This window comes from Marmota monax, unplaced genomic scaffold (assembly GCF_021218885.2).
Source record: "Marmota monax isolate L192 unplaced genomic scaffold, Marmota_monax_Labrador192_F-V1.1 WCK01_AAM20220418_F8-fsc00041, whole genome shotgun sequence".
Taxonomy (NCBI): Eukaryota; Metazoa; Chordata; class Mammalia; order Rodentia; family Sciuridae; genus Marmota; species Marmota monax.
The window spans coordinates 10,442,227-10,459,462 of NW_026695238.1; the positions used below are offsets into that span (position 1 = coordinate 10,442,227).

The window sequence follows — 17,236 nt, forward strand, 5'->3', positions numbered from 1 at the left end:
CACAACCCTGCCCTTAAACTACTTTTCAATTTTCACAATAAATAAAGGTGTTGTCTCTCCAAAACACTTAGCAGCACAAGTCGCCTTTCCCCATAGTCTCTCAAATCTACATGCTGAGTTACAGTTTCAATTATACTTTGATTATACTTTTTTTTCTGACAAACTGACACAACCAATGTGTATGATATGAGAGGAACAATCTAAAACACAGCTGTTGAAGATCAGCCTCTCTGTGATATCCAAAATAACAGCAAATAGTTCAGGTAATGTTTTTTGTTTGTTTGATTCTTTGTTTTAGTCATGGCAGTAAAGGAATGTTAAAAGTGCTAATTAGATCCACATGGCTATATGAGACACTGCTGTAGTTAAAATTATATAATTTTTTTAAAAGCCCAGACTTTGTTTGTTATTCACAGTACTTTGTAATCAGCCCCACGTAGGCAGTTATTTTTAGTGGAGAGACAAAATAAGACCAACACAAGGCATTACTAACCTCCTTTCTGAAGTAGATTTTCTTAAATCCTTTTATATGTCATCCTCAGCCCTAGAAATAGCTCTCATACTGTGTCTCTCTCAGCTATGACAGATTTTCAGTTTCACTCCCAAATCTTGTGGAGTGAGAAACTACCCAGGAGGGTTCCACTTAATATCAAGGCCACCCACAGAAGCTCGGTTTCCTGAAGATGGTTTTTTAATCTTACCTGAGGCACCTTTGCTTCCTTTCTGACCCTTCAAACCATGCAAGCCGTCCAGGCCAGGAGACCCCGAAGGACCTGAAAAACACACCAGCCCTGTGTACGGAGGGCAAGAGCAGCCCCTAATACCAACCTTAGTCACTGCCCCAACACTGCCCAGCAGAGGGCATAGAGCAAGGTGGACATCTCACACTCTGAAGGTCATTATCAGGGTAGGACTCCTCCGGGCGATGGTTACTTAACACATTCATTTGCAGGTTTGTAGCACAACAGCTTAACATGTTTCCTTGGTTTTAAGGCACCCTGTCGGGTTATAACCATATCATGATCAGCTGCAGTCCAGAATTACTGGCTCTTGGTGTAGGAAGTAATCTTTGAGTTAATGACAACAAAATCATTCTAAATGAGGAAAGAGACTGGATGGGAGCCAATACATGCCTCCTACCTCCAGGGCTTGGCCTTTCCAACCAGGATCAGAAGGTCCTCCTGCCCAGTCATGCTATAAGTCAACAGGGTATCTGGCCACTATGGGACAATGGGGCATATGCGTCCTCCCTGGCTTTATTTTAAGCATTGCTGCTCTGGAACAACAGGCCTGCAGGTCAGATTTGTCTGTAGCTTTTTTTTTTTTTTTTGGTAACCAGTTCTTTCAAAACCATTCTGACTCCTTTTCACAACAACCAAATTTACTTCATGATGATCATCAAAATCTCCAGGCTCTGAAATTAGACATTATCCCAGAGATGCCAGAGCCATCTCTGAGAACCTTCTGTCGGGCATCCATACAGTCCTTACAGCAGAATCTACCAGCCAAGCTTCACTTTGGCCATCACTGAACTCTTCCAGTGGACGCGTTTTCCTTAAGATTTTCCACCAACACAGTTTGAGTGTGTCTGACCTCCCCCGGAGGGGTATCTTTTCAAATGCAAGTGTCCTAACTGCCCAGCATAGAGTTGGAAGAGGAAGAAGAAGAAAGGGCAGAAAGGATGGAGAAGAAAAGTGAGAGGAAGGGCAAGTGACCAGTACCACAGAGCACTTCCCCAGGGCTGAGCCCCGCCGAATGCCACCCCTCATGTCTTACCCCACTGATGACTAGGAAGACAGGCTTCTCCTCAGGGCCTGGCCACATCTGGTCACCTGCCTATTCCATTGGTGGAGCTTCCATCCATTTTCTCCCCATCCTGTTCTTTCTCACCCAATACTAAGCAACTCCACATACAACCAGCCATTCACTTAGTATAGAGAACTCATCTCTCAAATTTGGGACAATAACACCCCTCAGTTTATATAACTGAACATACACAAGCACCGTCGCCTCCACCTGTGAACCTACATGGGGTGCCCTGATCAACTACACCTGTGCAGGGCCGTAGGACAGTCTGTCTCCCCACCTAAGGGTCAATCAGGGTGTAAGGCCAGGTCCTATTAGTCTTTCTGCCCCCACACTTGGTATATTTTCTGGCACACAGTAGGTGTTCATAAGTGTTTGTTGAATGACTGCATTAATGAGAAAATGTGGACCAAGGAGGTCAAGGGATTGAACAGGTGAGAGGAAACCACATTTTTAAAAAGTGGCCTAGACTTTCTATTTGCTTGTCACTTCTTTCTTTGATACATTTATAGGATACGTATGATTTGGAGATCCTGGAGGAATCCATTTGTACGTACATAAGTTGAGTGCTGATTATTATCTGTCCATTAAAGCAGGCCCTCCCTCTGAGGACTTCTTACTGGAGAGTGGCAGTTAGTCCCCTCCTTTCTATTTATCCCAGTACTTGAAACAGACAGTTGTTTTTCTCTTTTTAAGATCTCAACATTAGATGGATTCAAGTGAGTTATATTCTCTGGCACCGAAAAAAATGGGAATGCATCTTTATTTTCCCTTGATCTCTTATTCCTAACCATTTTTAACCAGCTCTGGCTTAGTTTATTTTCCAATCCTCTTTCCTGTTTTATGAGCCAATATTTCAAGTTTGCACCAAAAGAACACAATGACCTTCCTCATCTGCCAAATCTGGATATTTATTGCAATCTATCTGAAATGATAGTAAATTTTTTGAGACCACTTTGCTACACTGAGATTGATGGCTTGGGGGACTTGGCTAAGGGTGGAATGTCCCAGCCTCTGCCAACTCTCCATTGTCACATCAACACATCCAGATCCCGCGTTGTCACAGCCCAGCCCCTTGCCATTGTTGAACTGGCCGACCCTTATCTGACCTAATGTTATCTTTCTAAATTGAATGCAGCTACATCTGGGTAGGGTTTTAAGGGTAATTTTTCCTTTTGACTGAAAGCTTTTTATCCATCCCATCTCTAAATCAGAAAGTTGTTCATGCATAAAATATATACAGTGCAGATGAGAGGCAATTAGGCTAACAAAGCACATTCCTGGGTAATGAGGAATTTTTATTCACCTCTCTGATGGTCCTGTCCTTTTGCTTAACAGCCATCATTTAAGGCTGCATTGAGCTGCACTCACTATACAGGGTGCTCTTCCTCTAGCCAGTAAACCTCATCTCCGCTCTCGCACAGTTGGCCACCCATCTGTCCTAGCCAGCCCCCTCTTTGTGACTGGATTCCCACTCTCAGGTTATATTTTTGTTCTCAAGCCTGAAAAGTCGGCACCCCAGGAGCCTGCTACTGGTTTACATTTCTAATAGGGTGTCCAGTGTTTCCCTGCTAGCCTGGGACTTTCCTCAGGGTAATACCAGACGTTCCACACCCTAACATAACCCTCCAATCCCAGGCACAAAGGGAGAGCTGGCCACCCAGCTGATGGGAAGGAGGGAATTTCATGACTATGGGTAATGACTGAAGAAACTTGAATACTCTTATCAAAAATAATACTGCAATGAGATTTTAAAAAAAAATTTAAAGAAATTCATCACATGTAGGAATGTCTTCTGAGGGCACAGATAAGGTTTCCTACTGCACCGAGCTTCAGCAACCAAATGTGTCTCATGACATACTGATGGGAAGGTGGGAAGCAAGAGAGAAATAATACCTGTTGTGACAGAACAAACAGGCAATGACATCGGTGTGGTGAGTGCTGCAGGGGTGGGCAGGAGGGTAACAATCTAGCTGTAAAAAGGAGGGACATTTCTACCCCAAGGCACATAGTATTGCTTTCCTGACAAAGGACACTTCAGAATGCTTTTTAAAAGTGAAATGCATGTACTTGCCACAAGCCAGAATACCCAATCCACACTCTTTATAATGTTGTTAGTCTACAAATAATTCTCTTTAGGTTTCCATCATGACAACTTTACATTCATACCCCATCCCAGAATGGGGTGTTTTAGAGGGAATATGTACTGAAAAATTTAAATCTCGGAATCAAGCCACTTTTAGCATATGCTTAAGTTAAAGTTTAAATCTGATTGAACACAAGCAGGACTCCAAATCCATATGGCCTGTTCTAGCAGAGCAAACAACTTTGAGTTCAGCAGCTGGTTTGTTCAAACAAGGTAATCAGTCCCCCTGACTTATTTAGAACATACTTCAAATATTTAGTTTCTCAGTTCAAAGTGTTTCTGCCGGAGTGTTGTTCATTTTGATATCAGCGTGATCGACTGCAACTGTGGGTTTGCACTGTAGCTGTTTTAACCTTTAGGAATGTATTTCACTGCTTTGTTTTGTTTAGACGATGGTTCCCTGGGCTGTCGCAGTGAAACAGTGTCACTACATGGCCAGGAAGCACCACTGCAGCTGCTCCCGTCACCCCTCACTGTCTCCCCTAACAGACTCACCGATTTACGACGCAATCAGAGATTACTTCTCATGAAGATTTGTTATGGATCAATTCATCAGCTATTAGTCTTTTAGTGACATGTGATGTTGAAGTTGTGTGATAAATGCAAACTAAATCAAGGTAAAAAAGAATCAACAACAGTAGCATGAGTCTTGTCATTTTGGTGACACTGGGTATATATTATGAGAGTAGGAAGGAGTGGGAATTTGGTAGAAGTGGTTAATAATGGGAAGTGTTTTCTTTCTTTCTTTCTTTTAAACTTCTTTACAGACATAAACACAAAAATAATCAAGGAATACCCCATAAGGGCTATAGGGGACGGGAGGGGGCGTGAGGTAGGAAAGATGGTGAAATCAGATGGACATCATTACCCCCAAGTACATGTATGAAGACACGAATGGTGGGACTCTACCTTGTGTACCACCAGAGAAATGAGAAATGGTGCTCCATTTGTGTACTATGAATTGAAATGCATTCTGTGTCATGTATAACAAATTAGAATAAATTAATAAACAGTATTATCATTTTGTTTGAAACCCTAAATTCGTCACCAATCTCTGGACCTCCCATTACTGAAAATGTCAACGAAGAGGCAGAAGAGTGTCAAGTTGTCCAGTGACCGGGAGCCTTCCTTGTCAATTTATTTTGCCGTGTAGAAATACACAACTTGTACCAATGCATCAAAATAGCTTCCTTGTGCAGTCTTGCCCCAGGGAATACACACCACACTACCACTCGCTGAAAATTTGGAATTATTTGGAAGCTATTCCATAAATGAAGAGGAGAAAAGAGGGAAGAACAGAATTTGGATTTTCAAAACAATAAAATGGTTAATCCTAGAACTGGTGGTGTCCACTTTCCTGAGAGGAGGCCCTTTCTACTTTACTAACATTCAGTGTATGTGTAAGTCAGTGAGCAGAAGGCAGGTGGGAGAGGAGCTGGAGGAGACCCAAAGCTTCCCTGCAGGAAGTCAGCAGGTAAAGCTTTGACCTTCAACCTCACTGCTACTAACTCAGGGGCAGAGTCTTGGGTTTGTCTATTTGTTTACTCATACTGCCAACCAAATACTTTTTTTTTAATAGGTCTCTACTGGGTACCAAGAATATAAAAAAAGGTCTTGCTTTTAAGAAATCATCTATTTGGTAAGAAAAGCCTCTAAGCAAACAAATAGATACAATGTATATTTAGCGTTGTAATGGATACAACACTAAAGGTTTGCATGAAGTACATATGGAAAAGCGCCTTTTCTAAAATAAAAGAAATGACCTCAAAAAGAGAAGCTTCATGGATAAGTGAGCAGTCATGAAGATCTGTTAATAACAATACATTATATTATTGTATATTATTTACAGATTTGCACTGGTCCTCTATTACTTTAAAAGGCCAAATATTTCCACCAGGAACAATTTTTCTTTATCTACCAAAGATAATGAATACTGGTTACTCTTTTTCCATAACACCTTAGTCTTTTCCTCCCTCCTCTTATCACAATTGGCAAATATATATCTATTTACACATATTTTTAATGTCAGCCTCTTCTACTAGATAACAAGTCCCATGGAGGCTGAAACTTGAACCTAGTAGCAAGATCCTCAAAACTGCAGGCCCAGCATCCAACACAATATCAAGAGCATAACAGGAGCTCAACTGTCCTGTGGTAAGAATAAAAGGGTAGACTGACCATAGTGAAAAACACTGGATGGATGCCTAGAAATGAGATGGCTGTACCCTGCTGTGGACATGCCCTGGTGGAGGCAAGTCAAGGTCAAGATGGGTACTGCCTCCGGCCCCGTGGGAAGAAGAACAAGAGGTGCTATGAATCTGCTGTTGTTGGGCTGGATCTGTCTGATGGGCTGGGCCTATTTTGACTTACCTTTTATTCCTGGAGGTCCTGGTAGCCCTGGATCCCCCCGGAGACCTGTGGACCCAGGCTCTCCCATTTCTCCTGGATGGCCCTTCTGCCCAGGCATCCCCTGATCACCTGAGGACAACAGGGAAGTTCTGCAGACACCCCAATGATGTATGATGACATTCACTGGGGAATCATCTACATTTTTAATTCCTGGGTAACCAGGAATATTTTCCTAAGTTTCCTTCCTAGATATCTGAACTCTAAGGAGAAAAATTCAAAACTTAGAAGGAGAAGATACACTTCAAGATGATTGAAGTTACCATTTATGATTTTAAACTTGCCCCCTTTCCCCTGAATTGACAGGAAATGGATTATTAAAACGCTGGGCTGTAAATGTGGTGTTTGCCTTGGGTCCAAAACAGGGGGTGGGGACAACATTGTGAGTGGCAGGTGACAGGAGGAGAGTGGGAAAGGAGCTGCCTTTGTCAGACCACCCCTGGTACGGGTGCCATGCTGTTGTCTTGGCTACTCCCAGTGACCCAATTAGAAGGACCAACTTCATAGGTGAGCAGTAGGTGAGTTTTAGTGGCCTTGTCTAGAAGCTCAGACGGAGAATCAGAAGAGCCACATGCAAAAAATGAGTAACAATCCCTAAGGTATGTGAAGACTGACTCTCTCGAAACACCAAGAGATAAGGAGCACTCAGGAAGTTTCCCTTTCAAGGTACCTGGACACCCTGGTGGTCCCAACGAGCCAGGCAGGCCTGGCTTTCCTGATGGTCCTTTCAGTCCTTGAACTCCAGGCAGGCCTCGATCTCCAGGGGCTCCAACATGTCCTAAAGAAGGAAGGTGGAAGCCTGAGTAGCTGCAGGTGGTCTTTGAGACATTGAATCTATTAAATAGCCAAACCCACCCCTAGCTATTCTTTTCTATATTTAAATCTTATATTAAATCTTATATACTTTCTAATATTTAAATTTTTCTGCTGAAAGATTACATTAAAGAATAATGGAAAGCAAAATGCTCATAATTCAACCACCTTAACAGAGTTTTCCGTATGTATATGACATGAAAATAATACCCACAATTTTACATTCTGAATTTTTAAATTACCGTTATAAGTAATTTTTCAAGTTTGTCATAGTCCTCTTAATTACCATTTGCAAAAGCTGATAGCTTATTGATTTAATGTTAATTAAATTAAGTAATCTAATTTTCTCCTGCTGTTGGACATTCAAGTTATTTCTAACTCTTTGCTATTATGCCTGTTGATCTTTATACATCTTCCTTCAATTTTTCTCCTAATCAATTATTTCCTTATGAAAAATTCCTAGGAGTAGAATTTCTAGGTAAATAGGGTGATATTTTGGCTCTTTAAATACCAAAGTGTTTAAGAAAAAATCACAGTCTTTATGGAATTCCAACTCTAAATACTTGAGAAGTTAAGCCTGAAACATTTTCTTACATGGCAAAAATAACATTATCACAGCCAAAAAATTAATGACAATTCCTAATATCATCTTATGCTCTTTTTTTTAAATTTTTTTATTGTTGGTTGTTCAAAACATTACATAGTTCTTGATATATCATATTTCACACTTTGATTCAAGTGGGTTATGAACTCCCATTTTTACCCCATATACAGATTGCAGAATCACATCAGTTACACATCCATTGATTTACATATTGCCATACTAGTGTCTGTTGTGTTCTGCTGCCTTTCCTATCCTCTACTATACCCCCTCCCCTCCCCTCCCCTCCCCTCTTCTCTCTCTACCCCCTCTACTGTCATTCATTTGTCCCCCTTGTATTATTTTTCCCTTTCCCCTCACTTCCTCTTATATGTACTTTTGTATAACCCTGAGGGTCTCCTTCCATTTCCATGCAATTTTCCTTCTCTCTCCCTTTCCCTCCCACCTCTCATCCCTGTTTAATGTTAATCTTCTTCTCATGCTCTTCGTCCCTACTCTGTTCTCAGTTACTCTCCTTATATCAAAGAAGACATTTGGCATTTGTTTTTTAGGGATTGGCTAGCTTCACTTAGCATAATCTGCTCTAATGCCATCCATTTCCCTGCAAATTCTATGATTTTGTCATTTTTTAATGCAGAGTAATACTCCATTGTGTATAAATGCCACATTTTTTTTATCCATTCATCTATTGAAGGGCATCTAGGTTGGTTCCACAGTCTTGCTATTGTGAATTGTGCTGCTATGAACATCGATGTAGCAGTGTCCCTGTAGCATGCTCTTTTTAGGTCTTTAGGGAATAGACCAAGAAGGGGAATAGCTGGGTCAAATGGTGGCTCCATTCCCAGCTTTCCAAGAAATCTCCATACTGCTTTCCAAATTGGCTGCACCAATTTGCAGTCCCACTAGCAATGTACAAGTGTACCCTTTTCCCCACATCCTCGCCAGCACTTGTTGTTGTTTGACTTCATAATGGCTGCCAATCTTACTGGAGTGAGATGGTATCTTAGCTCATTCCATACTTGGACCTGTAATGTTCTTCACAGTTGGTTTGTCCGCATCAAGTTCCATGCCAAGATCACAGATTGCAACTAGTGGATATTTCTCTTAAATTTTAAAAAATCTGAAACAGTCCCCTATGTATGACAGTGACCTGCTGAAGAGAAAAGCTGAGATCCTCTCTTGTCTATTATTATTATTATTATTAATTTATTTATTTTTTGCAGTACTAGGGATTGAACCTGGGGCCTCCCACATGCTTAGGCAAGGGTTCTACCACTGAGCCACATCTCCAGTCCCTTTTTAAAAAAAAAAAATATTTTGAGGCAGGGTTTTGCTAAGTTTCCCAGGCTGGTCTCAAACTTGCCATCCTGCTGCCTCAGCCTCCTGAGTAGCTGGGATTTGCAAATGCATGCTACTGTGCCCTGCTTGGGGTCTTCCTAAATAGACCATTCAGCATCCGATTCTTGACGGAGTTTCCCTATGGTTTGAAGTGGGGTGCTCACGTACTCAACCACCACATGTCACTCATCCACAGCTCTGGAACCGGATTGCCATGAGCACACCATGTTTCTACTGGGGACCTTTCGTTAGTTGGCTTATTTTCTTGGCAATTTAGTAAGAATAAAATGACACTCAGACACTTTAAAGGACATTTCTTTGGTTACAAGAGTATGACTATTTGCTCATGTGTTTATTCATGATATAGGACTTTAATTCATGTTTGCAGGTTGAAACAATCGTCTGTGCTGAAAACCAATGGCCAAATCTGTAGACAAGCTCAGCTCTGTACTCACAAACCCATGGGGGTGTAATCTTTATGTACTACTGTAGGAGTAACTTTCGGTTTGCAGCTAGCCGCTGTAAGCAGCTCAGAGTGCTTGAAAAACCTACAGGAACTCCTGCAGGATGGGGCTCTCTGCTCTAGCAAGCCCTCTGAGAAACCACATCCTTAGTGACTGAGGTCAGTATTGCCAGGGAACCGAGAGGCAAGGGCCTCAGGACATGATTCCCACAACTCATAAGGCCCCCTCTCATAGGGACAAAGAGCCTACCAATCTGCCTTCCACCACGTAACAATATTTAGAGCTTCCTCATAGTGCGGTTACATTAATCATAAGATGATTGGCTTCTAGATGTTGTATAAGCTGCTTTGCTTGTGTATGATTGGAGGATTCGCCCTACCCAAGCCCAATATCAGTTGTACTCATTTCCACAATAAATGAGCTTGCTTGGAGGTCGGCTGAGGCCTGCCACCTGCCTGTTCTCACCAGCTCTGTGTCCCCCACACCCGCTGCAACTGAGGTAGCCGAGTGACCTACAGCAGCATCTGGCACCCAAAGTCTGCTCCCAGCTGCGCACCTTGGGGCTGGTCACCCCGTTGACCTCGGGTAGGGACCCCTTCCCTGTTCCGTGTGCTGACGGTTCCTTTAAGGTGAGCAAGGAACCCCTCTCTTACCCCCTTTCCTTGTCCTTGTAGAGCCTTGGCTCCTGAGTTGAGGCATCCTCTCCCATAAAGGTTGGCATCACCTATGGCTCTTCCTTCCCCTTGGTTCACCTGGTAAATTCACATAAGGGATTGATCCTCCCAGAAATCGGAACCTAGATTTTCTCTATTGCTCTGGAGACACCATATGGACATACGGCCTTGACCTAGCAAGTCAAGGAAGTCCCCACTAATCACAAGACATTGGATCCTAAACACACTCTTGTTTGTCCTATCTAGGGGCTTCCAGGTCTGAATCATCCCCTTGGGCTCCTGTTGTGGGTATCTTGATCCTTATGGGTGGTTGTCTTAGTGTGACTTTGTTCATACTTGAGAGACTCTAGGAGGCCTCTAATAGGTCCACTAACCAATCATGGGCAACCTTCCCCCTGTACAACGAGTCCCACAACTAGCAGCTCTGAAAGCACTGCTTTCTCAGCGTGGACTTAAAGTGAAACCAAAAGACCCTGATCACTTCTGGCAGAAAGCTGTCTTTTTAGCACCCTGGATTGGCCGCGAAAACATATGGATGAGAGTCTTACACTCTGCAAGGAAAAAGGAGATCCATGAGGGACACATTCCCCCTGACTCTTTCATACCGATCCTTCTAGCCATCATTGCCAGCCTTCAAGGCTCTTCAGCAGAAGATACCATTCAAAAGCATAATGACTCTTTGGAGGACAAAATAAGGACTCTCCAGACCTCTGCCTCCAGTGTCATTGATTCAGATGAGGATAATGACTCAAGAGAGGATGACCCTGATGTTTCACAGTGTCCTGTGGCAACCTCTCTTCCCTTGTCCACCTCCCTTGCTCCGAAATATCCATGGAAAGAATTACACTCCTGCGCCAAGGAGAGACACTCTTTAAGGCCCTCGACCCCTTATCAACCCCCATATTCCCCTTGTAACCCCTTTTCTGCCTACCCAGTGAATCTTGGTTGTGATGCAGAAAATAGACCCTGGATGCCTACTCCTTTACCAGATCTAGCATTACTGAGTCTGGGCCTGACTCTCCTTACTTTGAGGGGGTGTTAAAGCAATGGTCAGCCCAATTACAAACATCTTTTGATTGGATGAACTTTCTTAACTAGTTAAGAAGTTAAGGAATGCTTAACTCGTCCACAATATTTAATGTGGAAAGCTTCCTTCAAGGAGAAGGCAGAACAAATGGCGAGGAACAACCTCTCCTATGCATTGCCATCACTTTAGACACGTTGATTGGTCGTGGTACCTTTGTGAGCCCTCAAGAAAAATCCAGAATTGGAAATATCATTTACTTTGACCAAGTTAAAGATATTGCCCTGAAGAGTCTTAAAAACACCATACCTCCAAAATATGAACTCTTCAGAAACCTGATCCAGAGTCCCCATGAGTGGTTTCCTGACTTTTTTGTCCCAAGTCATTGAAGCAGTTGAGAAGCTTATCCAACCTGGCCCTGTTCAAGATTCGCTAATCAAACAGTTGGCATGGGAGGGGGCTACAAACGAAACTAGGACTGCAATTGCCTCCGTCCGCAGTGAATCCCTCTTTAAGTGGATCTCTGCTACTAAAGAAGTAGCCCCTTCCTCGGGGCCCATTCAGGCTTTAACAGCTGCTATCAACAGCTACTAATAGACAAGAACAATGGACCTTCCCAACGGAGATCCATCCCATTGGCTGGGGCTGTAATCAGCCAGGCCACATTAAACGGTACTGTTCTAAGAATGGCAGCCACCCTGGCCCCAAGACACCTTGCCCTAGATGCAAAAAGGGTTATCACTGGGCAAAGGACTGCAAACTCAAGCCTTTAAATCCCCCCTCGGGGCAACCCTCAGCCCTACCAATAAGAGGGAACAGACACCTGCAAATTTGCTGTACGCCATCCATTTTGGACACCAAACCCAGAATGACCATTATGCTTGACGATATTCCTGTTAAAGGCATAGTAGACACAGGGCCTGATGTTTCCATCAAAGATTCTAATACAGCATCCAACATGAAGAAGTGGAAGACATAGCCCAGTCCCAGTATACAGGGCATTGGTGGGCTCCAGGCCACTAGGAAAGTTATCTCTTCTGTCATGTGGCAGGACGTGGATGGAGAGAAGGGTGCCTTTCATCCCTTGATTGCAGAAGTCCCTATCACCTTATGGGATAGGGACATCCTGGAGGACATGGATGCTATCATAACCAATGATGACAAAGCCTTATATGATGAAATAATGATACGTGATAGGACAGGGCTATCGGGAAGATGGGTGCCCCCCCAATTCTAAAGGCCACCGTTCCCTTGACTACTAAACCTGATCCCATCCCCCTGGAATGGGACACCACAGATCACATCTGGGTGGAACAGTAGCCTATACTAGAACCCAAATTAACAATTCTTAAGCAACTAGTTCAGGAACAATTAGATCTTGGGTATATTGAACTCTCCAGCAGCTCACACGATACGCCTATCTTTGTAATTCCCAAGAAAAATGGGAAACATAGATGACTTCAAGATTTGAGGCCAATTACAAACATATGAAAAAGACAGGTACATTTCAATCAGGTATTCTTCATCTAGCCAGCATCCTGAGCAATTATCTTATTGTTGCTATAGACCTCAAGGATTGCTTCTTTTCCATCCCTATAGCAAACCAGGACAGACCCCTTTTCGCTTTCACGGTGTGGGAACCTAACACCAAGATACCCGCCCAGAGATATCACTGGGCAGTCCTCCCACAAGGAATGAAAAATAGCACCCCTTCCCATATGTCAGCTCTTTATCTCTCATGCGACCAGGCCCCTTATACAGCATTGCCTGGTCATACATTATATGGATGACATTTTGCTTGCTCACGCAGATTCTGACAAATTGCAGATTTGCCTTAAGAAGCTGATGGACCATCTCCAAATACTAGGCCTTTGCATAGCCACTGACAAAGTACAACATTCTGTCCCGTATGAGTTTTTGGGCTACAAGATTGCTGCAAAAATACAACCTCTTAGGCCTACCCTGACTATTAGGCCTCAGTACTCACTTAATGAGCTACAACAGTAATGTGCCAGATTAACTGGCTCAAGCCTTTCCTTTGTTTACCTCCTGATGCACTCATCCCTCTGTTTGATTTGCTAAAAAAAAAAAAAAGGGAGATGATCCTTCCTCAAAGATAAAGCTAACCCCTCAAGCAGAGACTACTGTTCAAATGATCAATGACAGCCTCTCAAGGTTACAGACCCATAGATATGACCAGTCAAAACCCCCTCTGGGGATGATATTAATAATTTTGGGAGCACCACTCAGTGTTATTCGGCAGGCCCACGGACCCCTATATTGGATGCCTCTGGCCTGGAGTGAATGTCACAAAATCACAGGTAAATTAGAAAGTAAACTTCTGGTAGGGTTAAAGGTAAGAGATTACTGTAACAAGATTTTTCACATAGAGCCAGACACCTTGGTGTTGCCATTAACACACACAGAGGTCTCAACACTCCTGCAGAATAATACTCTGTTTCAGACTTTACTGTCTGACTTCCCTAGACAGATTGATAATCACCTCCCCCTTGAGAGGATGCTCCAAACCTTATAAATCTTGGAGATTACAACTCCTAAGCATGCATTCTCTACATCCCAGCCCATACCATCAGCACTATGTGTGTTCACTGACGCAAACACACACACTTTCGGTGTTATTCTGAAAATTCCCAATGAACAGGACATCTTCCATGTAGAGTACCACTCAGAGTCAGTACAGTTGGGAGAACTTAGAGCAATAATAAAGGCACTCCTTATGAGCATAGATACTCCCATTAACATCTTTTCAGACAGCAAATACTCTGTTCAGGTAGCAAAAGCAATTCCCTGTGCAGTTTTTAAACCCACAGGTAAGCCTATTGACCAAGCTCTTCAGACATTCAAGGACCTCACAGAAAACAGGAAACATCCATGGCTCATCTCATATGTAAGATCCCATGCTGGGCTGCCTGGATTAATTGCCACAGGCAACACTCAAGTTGATAAACTTATTTCCTGCAACACAATATCTTTAGACATACTGGAGCAAGCAGGCATACTCCACATTAAGTTACACATGTCTGCAAGTAATTTGAAGGCCTTGTTTCCTGACCTTACTATGACACAATGTAACATTTGGTTCAAGTTTGCAAAAATTGTGCTCCTCTGGCGCCACTTGGTCCACTGCAGCCACAGGGAGTAAACCCCGGAGGCCTCTCTCCTAATAAACTTTGGCAAATGGATGTCACTCACATCCCCTCCTTTGGTAAACTTAAGTATGTCCATGTTAAATTGAGCCTGGAAGAAAGAAAGAGACCACCACGACATCCCCACTGGAGGGCACACAAGATAACCTGGGTGATATCAAAGCCCTAACAAATCAAGCTCTGACCATGTCACCTGCTGGAGACCAGAGCCCTGGTACCCTCTTCTTGCTTATGTGTGTAATTGTAACTTGCAACTCACAGGTAAGTGCACAACAGGTAAGTATGGAAAAGGAAGGGCCTCTGTCTGACAGCCTGATAACTCAAGGCTCTATGCTGACCTGTCCGATCAAAATGGGCACATTTCAAAGATGACCCATGGAGGGAGAACTACTTTGCAGATAGCTGTTACTCAAGGACGGCTGTCTGTGGGACAGTTCTCTTCTCATGGATGGGCTCTGGCACCACCTAGAGGCAAAAACCCTCCAGTGAGCAAAATACTCAATGCCACTGCAAATAAAAAACCATGAGAGCAATCCACACTCATATAATCATGATCATGATCATGTTCTCTCTCAAATATTGCAGAATACTTCCCAAGGACAAAATTCAGAAGGACAACAGGAGCCCCCCAGACCGACATCACCATAAGGCTCATGGTCCTCACAGCCACAATTGCAACTGCCGCTCTCGCTGCTCTCCTGCACCTAGCCAGAAGGACCACACCCAACCAGGTGGAAACTACTTATGCTGTTGCTGGGACTTTAACTGGACTTTCCTTTTCTCATGCATCAATGCGGACAAGGATGCACTAGATGCTATTATGCATCATTCTGTCAATCATCCCGCAAGTACACACGTGGTGGGTGGGGGCTCCACTCACCTGTTGGTTTGGATGATAACGTACTGCCTTTCTTGTTCGATACTAATGTTTCTTCTAGATGCCCTGTAACCTCTGACCCAGTAGCACAGCACCCTTGGAATTTGTCACCCTCAGTTAGCCATACATGGGCCTTTAACATTTTTAATAATGTTTCTGATGCAGAGAGGTTATGTAAATCCACAATTTGCCTTCACAATGATACTCTTTGGGAGCCAGGGATGGGAGGCATTACAGGTTATCAGCCACTCTCCTTAGAGGGAGAAGCAAAAGTAGTCTCTATCATGCCCTCTAATGCTAGAGACTCACGTTCTTGGCCACAACCCTTCCTGCAGCGATGTGCTTGGAAGGAATTTTAAAATACCAGTGAAGGTATACCCCTAAAAGCCATATCTTGGAGAGATTGTCTCTCCCTTTCCCGGCCCTGTTTCCCTTCTGATGAGCTTATCAGTTGGTTCAAGCCCTACTTAAGAGGTGGATGGGAAATGAAATTTTCAGCAAATACAAATACAGTAATTTTCAAAAATCATAGAAATTGGGTAACAAATGCTCAAAATACAAAAGAAAGACAGGAGATTTTTTTTTCAATTAGGCAGACAATTGTTATGTGTTGCTTACAAATGTATGGATGTCATTCCTATTGTCACCATGGATGCCATTTGGTTTAATGGCTCTTTCAATAATCCCTCAGCTACCCATGCTACTCCGAGACCATGTATGTGTTAAGCCACCCTTCTTCTTTGTAACTTCCACTTAAAATCACAAAAATGGTTGCCTTAATTGTGATAATTCCCATTGTGAGTTAACCAATTGTTGGAACTTCTCCATCAAGACAGCAGCACTAATGAGAACACCCCTCATGTTATGGTTCCCAATGGAGGATGACTCCTCCATTCAAGAGGTTCACTTTACAAAAGATATTTCCCTTTCCAGAGTTAGGCGAGATTTGGAGATTACTGCTGCCATCATAGCTGCCTCCCTCGCTGCGGTGACAGCAGCTACCGCCCTTGATATAGCTTTAACCCAGTCCACAACAAATGCTGCAACCATTAATCAGGTAATGCAGCGCTCCATCAAAGCCCTGACCCCGGAGTGACTAAACCTGCACTTGCAAGGAGGTATCTTAGTGTTACAACAACAGATTGACCATATTGATGAAAAAATTGATATGCTTCAATTGAATGTTAGGGTACCCTGTAGTCTTCAATTTCTGTGTATTTGTCAAACCCCTGTCTTGGCAAAAAATGTAACAGAAGCTCAACTTGAAGTAGTAGATAGACTTAAGGGACCTTGGGATATGGTTTTTAGAAATTTCACTATGATGCTGCATTCCCAGATTCTCAGTCTAAATGAAACCAGAGCAAATCTAAGTCTTAACCCCTCAATTCTACAGCAGCTATGGGATAAATTGTCAGCTTTAATTGACTCCGCTAACTGGATCCTTGCTGTCATTGTCATTGCTCTTCTTGTTCTAATGTATGTTCTTTTAAGATGCTTCCAAAAAAGGCTCAACAAAGCAGAAACTAAGAAAGCTATGATAGTATATGCATATAAGGAAAGTCAAAAGGAGAGTAAGGAGTCTCCTTCAGCTGTGTGGATGGCAGCTATGGATCGGATCTAAGTAAATACTAAGGGCCAGTTATGAGGGATTAGGTCCTGAGCCTTGTCACAGTTCTCCTTTTCATCTGTCTCTCTGCTTTGCCCCAATACAACTTCCTTTTTCTCATCCGATTACTGTTTGCTGGTTCTATGGCCTCTCTCTTTCATTTCTGAACACAGCCTCTCCCGCCCAGTGCTGTGAGCTGAGCCCTCCCTGGAGAAGAAACCTGAGTTTCCCAAAACCTGTGACCAGAGCTGGGGCCCAGCCAACAGGCGAGGGGATCCTAAGGCAGATGCTGGCGGCCACAGGGGCATTAGTTA

The 17,236-nt window shown here is 43.2% G+C and overlaps 1 protein-coding gene across 12 annotated transcripts in view; it reads right to left on the reverse strand.

Annotated features, from left to right (window-relative positions):
* Col4a4 (collagen type IV alpha 4 chain) overlaps window positions 1-17,236 on the reverse strand; it is a 151,208-nt gene that overhangs the window by 41,525 nt on the left and 92,447 nt on the right. For all 12 annotated transcript variants that reach the window (XR_006850819.2, XR_006850818.2, XM_046439821.2 and 9 more), the window contains 3 exons: window positions 7,029-7,136; window positions 6,323-6,430; window positions 702-773 (listed from right to left, as the gene is read on the reverse strand). Coding sequence is in view for 10 of the 12 variants with exons in the window: in XM_046439821.2 (XP_046295777.1) it covers window positions 702-773; window positions 6,323-6,430; window positions 7,029-7,136 (288 nt within the window). In the remaining 2 variants the exon portion in view is untranslated. The remainder of the gene's footprint in view (window positions 1-701; window positions 774-6,322; window positions 6,431-7,028; window positions 7,137-17,236) is intronic.